Genomic DNA, 17,843 nt, shown 5'->3' on the forward strand with positions numbered 1-17,843 from the left:
CTTTACCACTGCAAGAAAAAAAATAAAATACCTAGGAATAAACCTACCTAAGGAGACAAAAGACCTGTATGCAGAAAACTATAAGATACTGATGAAAGAACTTAAAGATGATACAAATAGATGGAGAGATATACCATGTTCTTGGATTGGAAGAATCAACATAGTGAAAATGACTATACTACCCAAAGCAATCTACAAATTCATTGCAATCCCCATCAAACTACCAATGGCATTTTTCACAGAACTAGAACAAATAATTTCACAATTTATATGGAAACACAAAAGACCCTGAACAGCCAAAGCAATCTTGGGAAAGAAAAATGGAGCTGAAGGAATCAGGCTCCCTGGCTTCAGACTATACTACAAAGCTACAGTAATCAAGACAGTATGGTACTGGCAAAAGAAAAGAAATAGAGATCAATGGAACAGGATAGAAAGCCCAGAGATAAACCCACCCACATTTGGTCACCTTATCTTTGATAAAGGAGGCATGAATATACAAAGGAGAAAAGACAGTCTCTTCAATATGTTGTGCTCGGAAAACTGGACAGCTACGTGTAAAAGAATGAAATTAGAACACTCCGTGACACCATACACAAAAATAAACTCAAAATGCATTAAATACCTAAATGTAAGTCCAGACACTATAAAACTCTTACAGTAAAACACAGGCAGAATACTCTATGACATAAATCACAGCAACATCCTTTTTGATCCACCTCCTAAAGAAATGGAATTAGAAACAAAAATAAACAAATGGGACCTAATGAAACTTAAAAGCTTTTGCACAGCAAAGGAATCCATAAACAAGATGAAAAGACAACCCTCAGAATGGGAGAAAATATTTGCAAACGGAGCAACTGACAAAGGATTAATCTGCAAAATATACAAGCAGCTCATGCAGCTCAATATTAAACAAACAAACAACCCAATCCAAAAATGGGCAGAAGACCTAAACAGACATTTTCTAAAGAAGATATACAGATTGCCAACAAACACATGAAAGGATGCTCAACATCACTAATCGTTAGAGTAATGCAAATCAAAACTGTAATGAGGCATCCTCTCACACCAGTCAGAATGGCCATCATCAAAAAATCTACAAACAATAAATGCTGGAGAGGGTGTGGAGAAAAGGGAACCCTCTTGCACTGTTGGTGGGAATGCAAATTGATACAGCCACTATGGAGAACAGTGTGGAGGTTCCTTAAAAAACTAAAAATAGAACTACCATACGATGCAGCAATCCCACTACTGAGCATATACCCTGAGAAACCCTTAATTCAAAAAGAGTCATGTACCACAATGTTCACTGCAGCTCTATTTACAATAGCCCAGACACGGAAGCAACCTAAGTGTCCATCAACAGATGAATGGACACAGAAGATGTGGCACATATATACAATGGAATATTACTCAGCCATAAAAAGAAATGAAATTGAGTTTTTTGTAGTGAGGTGGAAGGACCTAGAGTCTGTCATACAGAGTGAAGTAAGCCAGAAAGAGAAAAACAAATACCGTATGCTAACACATATTTATGGAATCAAAAAAAAGAAGGTTCTGAAGAACCTAGGGGCAGGGCAGGAATAAAGACACAGATGTAGAGAATGGACTTGAGGACACAGGGAGGGTGAAGGTTAAGCTGGGACGAAGTGAGAGAGTGGCATGGACTTACATATACTCCCAAATGTAAAATTGATTACATTTGATTACATTGATTTCACATAGCATACATGTGCTATGTTGGAAGCAGCCGCATAGCACAGGGAGATCAGCTCGTGCTTTGTGACCACCTAGAGGGGTGGTATAGGGAGAATGGAAGGGAGATGCAAGAGGGAGGAGATATGGGGATATATGTATACGTATAGCTGATTCACTTTGTTATAAAGCAGAAACTAACACACCATTGTAAAGCAATTATACTCCAATAAAGATGTTAAAAAGAAAACAAAACTGAAATACCAGAAAGTCATTAAATTTACTGTCTTTTTATGATAGTAAAAAGCTGGAAATGAAGATCCAACAGTTCAGAAATACCACTTAAACACCCTATGCAGAAAAGTTATCATAGCAGGCCTGACTGCTGTCCTTGGAAAGGCCAACTTGCAAGGTTGCCCCTTGGCTGATGCCTGTGAGCTTGAATTTTGGAAAGGTTCCCTCCATTCCCTAACTGATAAGAGTGACTCACTGTGCCTAAACTGTACAAACAATGTGGTTTATGCTAAATACTTGCTTTCCTTGTGAGCATCTAGAACTTTGGTATACACCAGGCAGAGTGCTTATGTGACCAACTCCCAGTAAAAATCCTGCACTGATTCTCCAATGAGCTTCTCTAATAAAAAACGTTTTTCACATGTTGTCACAATTTGTTGCTAGAGGAGTTAAAGCACATCCTATGTGACTCCCCTGGGAGAGGGCTCTGAAGTTTGTGCCTGGTTTTCTCCAGACTTCACCCCTTTTCCCTTTGCTGATTTTGCTTTCTATCCTTTCACTGTAATAAATCACAGTCACAAGTATGACTATATGCCAGGTCCTGCGAGTCCTCCTAGTGAATCAATGTGCTTGAGGGATGGTCTTGGGGACCCCCAACACATTCCCAAGCTTCTATATTTGGCTCAGGGCTCTTTCTTGAGACCTAGACTCAAATGCTTGATAACAAATACCTGATATGTTTTTAATCACCTTGAATTCAAGTCTAAAACTGAAGACACTGTCTGTCCTTCTCCTTGTGCTCCTTATCTTGCTAACGTATCCATAACCACTTGGGTCACCTAAGCCAGAAACCAGGAAACCTGGGATGCATACTAAACTTCTCCCTCTTTCTCCCAACCACATTAATGTGTCACCAGGTTCTTTTAATTCTACCACCTAAATATCTCTTAAAACCATCTCCTCCTCTCCATCCACAGTCATTGCCTTAGTTCAGGTTCTCATCACTTCTCACATCACTCTCCTGCATTCTTAGTTCCAGCAAACCAATTCTCCATACCAAAACCAAAGTCATCTTTCTAAAATAAAAATATACTTACAGTCCTTTCCAGCTTAAAATAAATACTCTTGTGATTGCTCTCTTCAGGATAATGTTCAAATTCCTCAATCTAGCCATGAAGCCTTTCATGATCTGAGTTCACTTACTGACCTCTTTCCTTCTCTCTCTGTGTAGGTTAGGATAGAATTCCTTCTCCAGGCTATTACCCAAAGCATAAGGCTGTTTCTGGCTTCCCAGTCTGAATTCCATATTCTTCATCTATGCTCCCATAGCACCCTATGCTTTAGACTATGAGAACTCTGACTCGGTGTTTTGAGTGCACTAGTTATTTAAAAAAAGCTTGTTGAATTGCTGAATGTTGAATGAAAAGGAGAGATCATGAGTTGTTTTTTCCCTTTTCTTAAAAATTTGCTGGTATTCTTCTGTTTTAATTAAATGAACCAAAAGAAAGCAACAATGAAAAAATTACCTCATAGTTTCTGTTGGCGTCTGTTATGGTCCAGTACCTGTTAGGAAGTCCCATACGTCCAAAGTCTGATATTGGGTCAATCAGCTTCCATCCATTTTCCCTCATCTCTTTTGAGGATTTGGGATTGTAAGAAAAAGCATACAGATCTTCATGTAATGCTAGAGAAGAAAGATAGGCATGAAAACAAAGTAATAATGAGTGAAACTTAATACCAAATAGTGCAAAAAAGCCTAGATTTTCTTCTCTCTAAGGGAATGTTTGTCAACAGCCCCTGAAAAGGACAATAGTTTGTGTACAAGGTTGCCTTTATTTGTATACAAGGCATAAGAACTAAAATATTGCTTCAGAGTCTTCTTTTAAAAATATTTAAATTTATATGATCCCAATACAAAGCAGGAACATTCTGCCTGGTTTCCTGTGAATTGCTGGATAATGGACTGAACTCAAGCTTCCAAGTTTCATTCACATCCTAAGAAAGTGGTCCTTACCATAAGTTTTTAACTGAACTTCAATGTCCTAATTGCACTGTTTGTTGTAACATACTGCAAAACATTAACAGTGTTCTTGCATTCTACTCGTCAGGTCAATACCTGTTTCTGGCTGATAAATGGCCATTTCTTCTCTTCTTCCGGTCAACCCCACTTCCTCCCTTCACAAAGTTCAACATGTAATCAATAACTCATTTGACCAACTTATGTGGCAGTAACTTTTCCAGAGATGGATGGAGTCTTCCAGAGCCTTTTACAAAGTGTTGGGCCAGCTAACAGATAGCCTCTGTCAATAGAGCACCAGCAAATTCTAAGAAATTATTCTAGGGAAAGGGTAGAAGAAAATGGGGAGGGAAATGTAATTTTAATCCACAGACTAGGACATTAGTCCACAGACTAAAATCAGAGGAAGCTGATGGGTTAGCAACCTGGAGTTGGGGCTGGAAGATGAGAGGGTGAGGCTGGAGGAAGCAGGGATAACTGCATTAAGGACTCTGATAAACGTCCCTAGTTTGCTAGTTGGAACTAAAAGTAGGGGTAGGAACAATAGGCCAAACATAAAGCTTGCAGGACAACAGTAAACAAATTTTGCTCCAAAGCAGTCTTACTTCCTGAAGTGTTGAAAAATTTACAAGTTGATACTTAAGAGGAAAGAGGGAAAGAGAAGGAAATAACAGCTGTTAAACATCTACTGTATACCAAGTACAGAGTAAAAATGCACACATGCATTTAAACCTCAAAACAACCACCACAGGGAGCTTATACTATCATTATTTTTACAGGTGAGGAAGCTGAGTTCAAAGGTTATGTATCTTGTCCAAATACCATGGAGCTGTAAGAGGCAAAGCCCAGATTCAAACTCTGCTCTATTTAACTCCATAACCAATGATCTTTCCATTATGCCATTCTGGGAGAAAAAATTACAATGGTTTTAGATAAAAATACTATCATAACTACCTGGCTGAGAAAGCTTTAACAGTGAAATGTAAACCTCATGGCACACAACGTCAGATTCTAAAACAAAGTGGGCCACCCGGAAGTTCTTACAGCGGAGGATCAGGGGACAACCCAGGCTAGTGATGGACAACTTCTCCACAGTGGCAATATGATGCAGTGCAATCTACAAAACAGAAAAGAACCAAAATAATTCACAGACATGCACTAGATCTATCACTCTCAGTGTGCCTGACTCTCAGTAACGGTAACAGCATGGCCAGAGATGTGATCACATCTACAGCCTACAACCATCCTTTGTAAGGTACAACTGGGTTTCTTTTAAACAGAAGTAAATAGTGGTAAAGCAATGAAAAGCAAATTACAATATTATAAAACTTCCCTCTCCTTAGGGATATAAGGTTAAGAGATTTACGGGGCAATTGTGATGAACTGGCTCAGAACAAATGGCTTCTAGCATGCTGTGGTGGAGTTTAAAAATCATAGTAGAATGATTGTCAGGAAAATAGAACTTCCTTTTTTTCTACCAAATTACTAATTAAAATGATTAATAATTGGTATTGTGCTTTACTGCTCATGAGGTAGTCCATGATCATTAACTATTTAATCCCTGTAACAACACTTTGACGTATAATCATCCCATTTCAGGAATGAAGAAACCAAAGCTCTGAGAAGTGAAGTCTTCATCAGAGGCCACACAGCCAAAAAGTGGCACAAACAGGATTTGAACCATGGCAGTCTAACTTTGTTCAGGGTTATTTCTCTAGAAATTCTAAACTCTAGTCCTGGAATTAGGATTTAACTAGAAATATTACAGGGAAAATTTATCTTCCACATTTTAGACTCTAGTGACAGTGAAGCAAAGAATGAAATGGGGGAAATTTTTACCTAAGTGACTAAGGGAAAGAGTAGAGACTATAAGACTAAGGACTAAAGGAACTATACATAAGCACTGTACTGCAGTTAATAAAGTTGTTTCCCATGGGAGTACAGGTTAATAATTCTGATTTTTTTAAAAATGAAGGATTATTAAATTTTTAGTCTCATGATTCCTGCTCATGCTGATGCCAGCAAAACAGAAATGCATGGAAAGGGAACCGGTACAAGAAACTGTATACAAATAATACAAGTCTCTCTTTATAATTTCAAAAAGACATGGAATCATGGTTTTACATTTTAGTCTTTGATGTTCTCCTCCTATCTGTGTCTCTGATGTTTCCTACAACTAGAGCCTGAATGTACTCTTTTCATTCTCTGGACTCCCTGTCCTGTGCCTGGAATGGCCTTCTGATCATCATTGTCTTTTCTTTTCCTCCATCTCACACAGTCTATGCCCCAGTCCCCATTTATTTGGAAAAGAAATCTCTTCCTGGAAATCTTTCAATCATATCCATCATCTAAGAATGGGGTAGATGTAGGGACTATTCACATATTCTGAGAAGGAATTTTCCATCTTAATTTCTGTCTTAACTATTCTGTCAAACTCAATTCCTGTTATGGCAGTTTTGAAGGGCCATAAAAACTATTGATAATGTAACAGGAATTAATGTATCAAATTTCAAGAAAATCAAAGCCCTGTTGATCAATATGGGAGACCTGTGTTTGGGTAGTAAAACAGTGATCATCGAGATCAGGTGCCAGGCAAAAACTGGTGAATTGGAAAGAGGCAGAAAGTGAAGCAGACTAAGGATGGAAAGAGCTTCATTAATAGTACTAATTGGGTAAATATGCCTCCTTTGACATATAGAAATAATTAACATAAGTTCTCCCTTCCCAATCTAGTCCATTAGGTTTGAAATAATACCCAGTAGAAACAAATCTGGAGACATGTGCTGTCTGTAAATGCAGGTAGAAAGGGGAAAGGCTCATGACACAGTACTAAAGAACTGGTTCCCAAACTGTTAGAAATGGAAGAGTCCTTACTAATTATATAATCTAACAACCTCATTTTACATATGAGGAAACTGAAGCCCAGAGAGCAAGAGTCACTTACCCAAGGTCATATAGCCAGTTAGTGCACAACTGAGTCTAGCTAGAACCAACTCTCCTGATTCCTCTTTTCTCATTCCTTTCATCATAACAAAGTGAACAAGATACAATGTCATATGGGGAAAGCTCACAGTGTTTTTAAAAAGGAAGTATTAAAATGCTTCTTTCAAATGTATATTCTGTTTAATTCATTTTATACTTATATAATCATATCTATCATGTGCCAAACACCATTTTAAGCATTTACAACATTAACTTTTTTATTCCATAACCAGGTATTATTTCCTCTATTTTAGAGATGAGGGAAGTGAGCCTCAGAGAAGTTAAATAACTTGCCCAAGGTTACAAAGGTAGTAAATGTTGAAGCTGGGATTTCACCCTGAGCAGACTGGCTCTAGAGTCTGTGATCTTAATCACTATGCTATGCCATATACCAGAAGCATGTTTTACTTGTTACAGAGGGCTAAGCATAAGTCTGACTAATGATTAAGATTAAATGGTCCTACTTTAGGATGAGGTAGGCATAAAGTAACATTAGCGGTGCTAAACTAATTAGACAACATTGTTTAAAGGTATAACAAAACACACACACATACACACACACACCCACACCCCCCCCCACACACACCACCCTGTCTTAGGTCAGAGTGTTGGTCAAAATTATTGATACTCAAAATGTAGTCCATGAGCCACCAGCATCACCTGAGAGCGCTTTAGAAATTTAAAATCTGAGGCCTGAGATTCTGCATTTTTAATAAGCTCCCAGGTGATACAGATGTTCTTGGTTTTTGGACCACACTTTATAGGTAGCAAGGCTTTAAATTACTTCGGGATGCTTACCAAGTAGGCTCAGAAAATGAGCAGAGACTACCTAAAAATATTGAGGAAAAGTCCCATGTAGCTTAAGATGACTATAGTCAACAACTTGAGGGATGAGAAATCATATGATTCAATCTCTGAAAAGACCCTCCCCCAGAATAGATTCTTTGAAGAAAAGGTTTTACAGCAATTTAACTGTTAACTGAAATTTAACCATGTTAGAAAGCATGTATACACAACTCTTCCAGACCCTTTGATATTTCTGCTCATGAACATACCCATGTCTCTTTTCGGGCTGCACCAGAAGCCTCCATATAGATCAGGTGGGTTGCAGTAAGATATAGACTCCCATTAGCTGGTTTCTTACCTACATAACGATCCAGTAATTTCACGTTTTCTACCTGTTATATGAGGGGGGAGAAAAATACAGATTAAGTTATCAACTCACCACCTGTGATTAAAGTGGTGTAATTCACAGCAAGATAAATGCTGTTAATTTGCTATAAAATTTCTTTGAGGCTTTCTAGGTCCTGTCAAAGTGGCAAACTGGTATGATCTGTGTTTCCTTTTCCAAAATCAGCCCTGAAGAAACTATAAAAGTGAGAGGGAAACGTGGATTCTTAGAAGGATTAAAATTCTAGATGATGTTACTATGATGGGGTAGATGTGTGTGGAAGATAAATAGGACATAAGAGCCTGCTGAGGTACTAATCTTGTTAGAGGGAAGTGGCAGTTACTGTATGTGGAAAAATCAATAGGTGTAAATAACGTGAGATTAGATCTTAAGTTAAAGGGCAAGAAAATAGAGTATATAACTTTGTAAAAAGCAGGAGAAAACTTGATCTATCCAGTGGAAAGTAGGAAAGAAAAAAAAAAGAAGCAAACAAAAAAACCCCAAAAAGAGTACCATAAATGGAAAGTATAAAATTAAATGCCAGAAATAAGTCCCAATATAAGAGAAATAACAAATGTACACAAATTAAACTTACCAGTTAAAAGACAGACTTAGAGACTGAATTAAAACAAATACTCAACAATATTCAGTCTAGAAAATATATACCTAAAATAAAGAGATGTAAATAAGTTGAAAATGAAAAGATAGAAAAGATATATACTAGACAAATATGAACAAAGCTTGAGTAGATTTAATATCTGACAAAATAGAATCAAGAGACAAAGAACAACAGGACAAGAAGATATATTGATCATAAATATATATGCATCTTACAAGACAGTTTCAAAATACATCTTGCTTGATGTACTTGCTTGTAGCAGAACTGCAGAGAGAAAAGAAACACTTGGATACTTTAACACTTTAGTTAGGAATTGATAGATCAAGCATACAAAAATAAAAAACAAAAATGAATAGAGATACAGTATACTTGCACAGTACAACTACAAAGTTCAAGCTATTAGACATACAGAGAACTCTATATCCAACAAATAAAGAACATAAAGTCATTCAAGACAACTAATAGAACATTTCTAAAAAGACATCATGATAATGGCTGTAAAGGAAGCCTCAATAAATTCTAAAGGTTCAATATCACACAGTCTACATTCTCCAACCATGACACAATGACATTAGAAATTAATAACAAAATAATAGGCAAAGTTAGCATATGTTTGGAAACAAAATAGCATACTATTAAATTAACCTTGGGTTAAAAGGAAATCATAAATAAAATTAATAAATATTTAGAAGTGAATAGTAATAAAAACACAACAAATGAAAATTTGTGGGGCACAGCTAAAGCAGAAGAAGGAAATGTATACCTTTAAGTAAACTTATCATTAAAGAAGAAACGTTGATAAACTAGTTAAGCATTCAATGCAATGAAGAAAGCAAAAGAACAGAGAAACAAGGAAGAAAAAGGACAGAAATTAAGAAGCAGAGAATTGCCCCCCCCACATACACACACACACCAAAAAAACCAACAGAAAAGATGAACAAAACTAGAATTTAATTATTTTAAAAGGTTAACAGATCTTTTTAAATTAATTTTTATTGGAATATGGTTGCTTTACAATGTTGTGTTAGCCTCCACTGCACAACAAAATGAATCAGCCATACACATACAGATATCCCCTCCCTTTTGGACTTCCCTCCCATTTAGGTAGAGTTCCCTGTGCTATAGAGAATGTTCCCAACAGTTGTCTATTTTATACATAGTATCAATAATGTGTATGTGTAAATCCCAGTCTCCCAATTCCTCCCACCGCACCCCTTTCCCCCTTGGGATCCATACATTTGTTCTCTACGTCTGTGTCTCTATTTCTGCTTTGCAAATAAGATCATCTATACCATTTTTCTAGATTCCACATATATGCATTATTAAATGATATTTGCTTTTCTCTTTCTGACTTACTTCACTCTGTATTACACTCTCTAAGTCCATCCACATCTCTACAAATGACCCAATTTCATTCCTAAAGGTTAATAGATCTTTGACAAGACTGATCAGGAAAAAAAGGGAAAAGAGGCAAATACACAAGCTACAGAATGAAAAAGGGAAAACAATGTAACAAATTTCTTTAAATAAGAGTATTATGAACAATATGCTAATAAATTGAAAAACCTACATGAAGTGAAAAAATTCCAAGGAAAATACCTCAGGATGACTTATTAGTGAATTCTACCAAACTTCCAAGAAACAGACTACCTTATCCAATTGATTCCAGTTATTAGAAAAAGAATGACAGTCTATTTTATGTATGAGGCTAGCATAATCTTGATTCTAAAACCAAATAGACAACTATAAGAAATGAAAATTTATATCCATTTCACTTAAGAAATGTAGATGCAAAAAAATCCAAATAAAAATTATTTAGTGAATCAACAGTATATTTTTAAAAATACATTTGATCAAGTAAATTTAACTCAAGAAAGCAAAGATAGTTCAACATTGAAAAACTTCAATGGAAAACATCACATTAACAGATTAAAAGAGAAAAATCAAATGCTTTATCTCAACTAATAGAGAAAAATACTTTTGAGTTCACTTCTATTTATGATAGCTCTTAGTGAATTAGGAACAGAAGTAAACATCCTTAACTTGGTAAAGATTATATATCAAGAGCCTACAAAGAATGTCATGTGTAATGGAGAAACTAAATGCATTAATTTAAAATCACAAAAAAGACAAACTGGACCCATCTATCACTGCTACTCTTTTAGATATCCTAGCCAATACAATAAGAAAAAACAGGGGGAAAATTAAGACATGAAAGGATTGGAAGTGAAGTGCTATATCCGGCACAATTTACTGGGAAGATAATTTTCCCAATAAAAAGATAATAGAAGATCTTCTACCAAGAAAAAAACAAAAGAATCAACAAACTATTAGAACTTAAATCAGAGGAATTCAGCAAGGTTGCAAGATAAAATATCAACCTACGAAACTCAAGTGTTTCTCTAAACCAGCAATAACCATTAAGAAAATACCATTCACAGTGGCAACAAACACCATGTTGAATCCAGGAATTAGCTTAACCAAGCATATATGAGACCTTTACAGAGAAAACTTTAAAACTCTAATAAGAAAACTGAAGACAACTTAAAGAAATGAAGAGACATCCATGCTCTTGGATGGGACAACTTAATTTTGTAAAGTTGGCAATTATCCCCCAAATTAATCTATAAATTTAATGCAACTACAATTAAATTTCAAAGTGGATTTTCCACAAATGTATTCTAAATTTAAGTAGAAGACTATACCCCATAAGTAGCAAAATAAATCTTAAAAGAGAACAGTGAAGAAGGGAAGATTTGCTCTACTAGATATTAAGACATACCCAAAGCCATGGGGTAAAAAAAAAAAAAAAAAGCCTGAAGTACTAGTGTAAAAATAGACAAATAGACCACTGATAAAGGACCATAGCTCAAAGACAGACTCATGTATGAATGGGTGCTTCATATAGGATAAACGTGGCACTACAAATTATGAACAAAAGATAAAAGTACTTACTAAATGTGTTGGGGAAACTGTATGAATACATGGAGAAAAGTAAAACTAGATCCCTGTAACACCATATACAAAACTGGAATCTAGATATATCTATATGTAAGAAGAAAAACTATAAAATTACTAGAAAAAATGCAAAATACCTTGGGTCTAGAGACAGGAAAAGACTTCAAAACTTAATAACAGAAAGGAAGAAAATATATAAAATGTCTGAAATTAACAAGAGATTATTAGGGAGGAACCAAGATGGTGGAGTAGAAGGACATGCTCTCACTCCCTCTTGTAAGAACACCAGAATCACAACTAGCTGCTGGACAATCATCAACAGGGAGACACTGGAACACACCAAAAAAAGATACCCCACATCCAAAGATAAAGGAGAAGCCACAATGAGACGGTGGGAGGGGCACAATCACAGTAAAATCAAATCCCACAACTGGTGGGTGGGTGACTCACAGACTGGAGAACACTTATACCACAGAAGTCCACCTGCTGGAGTGAAGGTTCTGAGCCCCACGTCAGGCTTCCCAACCTGGAGGTCCGGCAATGGGAGGAAGAATTCCTAGAGAATCAGACTTTGAAGTCTAGTGGGATTTGAGTGCAGGACTTCGACAGGACTGGGGGAAACAGAGACTCCACTCTTGGAGGGCAAACACAAAGTAGTGTGTGCATCGGGACCCAGGGGAAGGAGCAGTGACCCCAGGGGAGACTGAAACAGACCTACCTGCTAGTGTTGGAGGGTCTTGTGCAGAGGCAGGGGTGGCTGTGGCTCACCGTGGGGACAAGGACACTGGCAGCAGAAGTTGTGGGAAGTACTCCTTGGTGTGAGCCCTCCCAGAGTCCACCATTAGCCACACCAAAGAGCCCGGGGAGGCTACAGTGTTGGACTGCCTCAGGCCAAACGACCAACAGGGAGGGAACCCAGCCCCACCCATCAGCAGTCAACCAGATTAAAGTTTTACTGAGCTCTTCCCACCAGAGCAACAGTCAGCTCTACCCACTACCAGTCCCTCCCATCAGGAAACTTGCACAAGCCTCTTAGATAGCCTCATCCACCAGAGGGCAGACAGCAGAAGGAAGAAAAACTACAATCCTGCAGCCTGTGGAACAAAAAACACATTCACAGAAAGATAGGAGATGAAAAGACAGATAGCTATGTACCAGATGAAGGAACAAGATAGAACCCCAGAAAAACAAGTAAATGAAGTGAAGATAGGCAACCTTCCAGAAAAAGAATTCAGAATAATGATAGTGAAGATGATCCAGGACCTCGGAAAAAGAATGGAGGCAAAGACCGAGAAGATGCAAGAAATGTTTAACAAAAACCTAGAAGAATTAAAGAACAAACAAACAGAGATGAACAATACAATAACTGAAATGAAAACTACACTAGAAGGAATCAATAGCAGAATAACTGAGGCAGAAGAACGAATAAGTGACCTGGAAGACAGAATGGTGGAATTCACTGCTGCAGAACAGAATAAAGAAAAAAGAATGAAAAGAAATGAAGACAGCCTAAGAGACCTCTGGGACATTAAATGCAACAACATTCGCATTATAGGGGTCCCAGAAGGAGAAGAGAGAGAGAAAGAACCCGAGAAAATATTTGAAGAGATTATAGGCAAGACGTTCCCTAACATGTGAAAGGAAATAGCCACCCAAGTCCAGGAAGCGCAGAGAGTCCCATAAAGGATAAACCCAAGGAGAAACACACCGAGACACATAGTAATCAAATTGGCAAAAATTAAAGACAAAGAAAAATTATTGAAAACAGCAAGGGAAAAACAACAAATAATATATAAGGGAACTCCCATAAGGTTAACAAGTGATTTCTCAGCAGAAACTCTACAAGTCAGAAGGGAGTGGCATGATATACTCAAAGTGATGAAAGGGAAGAACCTACAACCAAGATTACTCGACCCAGAAAGGATCTCACTCAGATTTGATGGGAGAAATCAAAAGCTTTACAGAGAAGCAAAAGCTGAGAGAGTTCAGCACCACCAAACCAGCTCTGCAACAAATACTACAGGAACTTCTCTAAGTGGGAAACACAAGAGAAGAAAAGGACCTACAAAAACAAACCCAAAACAATTAAGAAAATGGTCATAGGAACATATATATCGATAATGACCTTAAACGTGAATGGATTAAATGCTCCAACCAAAAGACACAGGCTTGCTGAATGGATACAAAATCAAGACCCATCAATATGCTGTCTACAAGAGACCCACTTCAGATCTAGGGACACATACAGACTGAAAGTGAGGGAGTGGAAAAAGATATTCCATGCAAATTGAAATCAAAAGAAAGCTGGAGTAGGAATACTCATATCAGATAAAATAGACTTTAAAATAAAGAATGTTACAAGAGACAAGGAAGGACACTACATAATGATCAACGGATCAATCCAAGAAGAAGATATAACAATTATAAATATATATGCACCCAACATAGGGGCACCTCAATACATAAGGCAACTCCTAAAAGCTATGAAAGAGGAAATTGACAATAACACAAAAATAGTGGGGGACTATAACACCTCACTTACACCAATGGACAGATCATCGAAAATGAAAATAAATAAGGGAACAGAAGCTTTAAGTGACACAATAGACCAAATAGATTAAATTGATATTTATAGGACATTCCATGCAAAAACAGCAGATTACACTTTCTTCTCAAGTGCGCATGGAACATTCTCCAGGATAGATCATATCATGGGTCACAAATCAAGCCAAAGTAAATTTCAGAATATTGAAATCATATCAAGCATCTTTTCTGACCACAACGCTATGAGATTAGAAATGAACTACAGGGAAAAATATGTAAAAAACACAAACACATGGAGGCTAAACAATACGTTACTAAATAACCAAGAGATTAATGAAGAAATCAAAGAGGAAATCAAAAAAAACCTGGAGACAAATCACAATGAAAACACGACGATCCAAAACCTATGGGATGCAGCAAAAGCAGTTCTAAGAGGGAGGTTTATAGCTATACAAGCCTACCTCAAAAAAAAAGAAAAATCTCAAATAAACAATCTATCCTTACACCTAAAGGATCCAGAGAAAGAAGAACAAACAAAACCCAAAGTTAGCAGAAGGAAAGAAATCATAAAGATCAGAGCAGAAATAAATGAAATAGAAACAAAGAAAACAATAACAAAGATCAATAAAACTAAAAGCTGGTTCTTTAAGAAGATAAAAAAAATTGATAAACCATTAGCCAGACTCATCAAGAAAAAGAGGGAGAGAACTCAAATCAATAAAATTAGAAATGCAAAAGGAGAAGTTACAACAGACACCACAGAAATACAAAGCATCCTAAGAGACTACTACAAACAACTCTATGCCAATAAAATGGACAACCTGGAAGAAATGGACTAATTCTTAGAAAGGTATTATCTTCCAAGACTGAAGAAGGAAGAAACAGAAAATATGAACAGAGCAATCAAAAGGAATGAAATTGAAACTGTGATTAAAAATCTGCCAACAAACAAAAGCCCAGGACCAGATGGCTTCACAGGTGAATTCTATCAAACATTTAGAGAAGAGCTAACACCCATCCTTCTCAAACTCTTCCAAAAAATTGCAGAGGAAGGAACACTGCCAAACTCATTCTACGAGGCCACCATCACCCTGATACCAAAACCAGACAAAGATACTACAAAAAAAGAAAATTACAGACCAATATCACTGATGAATATAGATGCAAAAATCCTCAACAAAATACTAGCAAACAGAATCCAACAACACATTAAAAAGATCATACACCATGATGAAGTGGGATTTATCCCAGGGATGCAAGGATTGTTCAATATACGTAAATCAATCAATGTGACAAACCATACTAACAAATTGAAGAATAAAAACCATATGATCATCTCAATAGATGCAGAAAAAGCTTTTGACAAAATTCAACACCGATTTATGATAATAATGCTCCAGAAAGTGGGCATAGAGGGAACCTACGTCAACATAATAAAGGCCATATATGACAAACCCACAGCAAACATCATTCTCAATGGTGAAAAACTGAAAGCATTTCCTCTAAGATCCGGAACAAGACAAGGATGTCCACTCTCACCACTATTGTTCAACATGGTTTTGGAAGTCCTAGCCACAGCAATCAGAGAAGAAAAAGAAATAAAAGGAATACAAATTGGAAAAGAAGAAGTAAAACTGTCACTGTTTGCAGATGACATGATACTATACATAGAGAATCCTAAAGATGCCACCAGAAAACTACTAGAGCTAATCAATGAATTTGCTAAAGTTGCAGGATACAAAATTAATGCACAGAAATCTCTTGCATTCCTATACACTAATGATGAAAAATATGAAAGAGAAATTATGGAAACACTCCCATTTACCACTGCAACAAAAAGAATAAAATACTTAGGAATAAACTTACCTAGGGAGACAAAAGACCTGTATGCAGAAAACTATAAGACACTGGTGAAAGAAATTAAAGGTGACACCAACAGATGGAGAGATATACCATGTTCTTGGATTGGAAGAATCAACATTGTGAAAATGACTATACTACCCAAAGCAATCTACAGATTCAATGCAATCCCTATCAAATTTCCAATGGCATATTTTACGGAACTAGAACAAAAAATCTTAAAATTTGTATGGAGACACAAAAGACCCCGAATAGCCAACGCAGTCTTGAGGGAAAAATACGGAGCTGGAGGAATCAGACTCCTTGACTTCAGACTATACTACAAAGCCACAATAATCAAGACAATATGGTACTGGCACAAAAACAGAAACATAGATCAATGGAACAAGATAGAAAGCCCAGAGATAAACCCACGCAGCTATGGTCAACTAATCTATGACAAAGGAGGCAAAGATATACAATGGAGAAAAGACAGTCTCTTCAATAAGTGGTGCTGGGAAAACTGGACAGCTACATGTAAAAGAATGAAATTAGAACATTCCCTAACACCATACACAAAAATAAACTCAAAATGGATTCGAGACCTAAATGTAAGACTGGACACTATAAAACTCTTAGAGGAAAATATAGGAAGAACACTCTGTGACATAAATCACAGCAGGATCTTTTTTGATCCACCTCCTAGAGTAATGGAAATAAAAACAAACATAAACAAATGGGACCAAATGAAACTTAAAAGCTTTTGCACAACAAAGGAAACCATAAACAAGACGAAAAGACAACCCTCAGAATGGGAGAAAATATTTGCAAACGAATCAACGGGCAAAGGATTAGTCTCCAAAATATATAAACAGCTCATGCAGCTCAATATTAAGAAAACAAACAACCCAGTCCAAAAATGGGCAGAAGACCTAAATAGACATTTCTCCAAGGAAGACATACAGGTGGCCAAGAAGCACATGAAAAGCTGCTCATCATCACTAATTATTAGAGAAATGCAAATCGAAACTACAATGAGGTATCACCTCACACCAGTTAGAATAGGCATCATCAGAAAATCTACAAAGAAGAAATGCTGGAGGGGGTGTGGAGAAAAGGGAACCCTCTTGCACTGTTGGTGGGAATGTAAATTGATACAGCCACTATGGAGAACAGTATGGAGGTTCCTTAAAAAACTAAAAATAGAATTACCATATGATCCAGCAATCCCACTACTGGGCATATACCCAGAGAAAACCATAATTAAAAAATACACATGCACCCCAATGTTCATTGCAGCACTATTTACAGTAGCCAGGTCATGGAAGCAACCTAAATGCCCATTGACAGACGAATGGATAAAGAAGATGTGGTACATATATACAATGGAATATTACTCAGCCATAAAAAGGAACGAAATTGGGTCATTTGTTGAGACGTGGATGGATCTAGAGACTGTCATACAGAGTGAAGTAAGTCAGAAAGAGAAAAACAAATATCATATATTAACGCATGTATGTGGAACCTAGGAAACTGGTACAGATGAACCAGTTTGCAGGGCAGAAATTGAGACACAGATGTAGAGAACAAACATATGGACACCAAGGGGGGAAAGCAGCAGAGGGGTGGGTGTGGGGGTGTGATGAATTGTGCTATTTGAACTGACATGTATACACTGATGTGTATAATATTGATGACTAATAAGGACCTGCTATATAAAATAAATAATAAAATAAAATAAAATAAAAAACCAAACAAGAGATTATTATCTAGACAATATA

General features: G+C 36.8%; 1 protein-coding gene across 1 annotated transcript in view; it reads right to left on the bottom strand.

Annotated features, from left to right (window-relative positions):
* Positions 1-17,843, bottom strand: part of MTMR8 (myotubularin related protein 8) — a 204,430-nt gene that overhangs the window by 145,418 nt on the left and 41,169 nt on the right. The window contains exons 2-4 of the mRNA XM_059911077.1: positions 7,987-8,109; positions 4,904-5,066; positions 3,459-3,616 (exon numbers count right to left, since the gene is read on the bottom strand). Of these exons, the coding sequence (XP_059767060.1) occupies positions 3,459-3,616; positions 4,904-5,066; positions 7,987-8,109 (444 nt within the window). The remainder of the gene's footprint in view (positions 1-3,458; positions 3,617-4,903; positions 5,067-7,986; positions 8,110-17,843) is intronic.

The sequence above is a fragment of the Balaenoptera ricei genome, chromosome X, assembly GCF_028023285.1.
Source record: "Balaenoptera ricei isolate mBalRic1 chromosome X, mBalRic1.hap2, whole genome shotgun sequence".
NCBI classification, from domain to species: domain Eukaryota; kingdom Metazoa; phylum Chordata; class Mammalia; order Artiodactyla; family Balaenopteridae; genus Balaenoptera; species Balaenoptera ricei.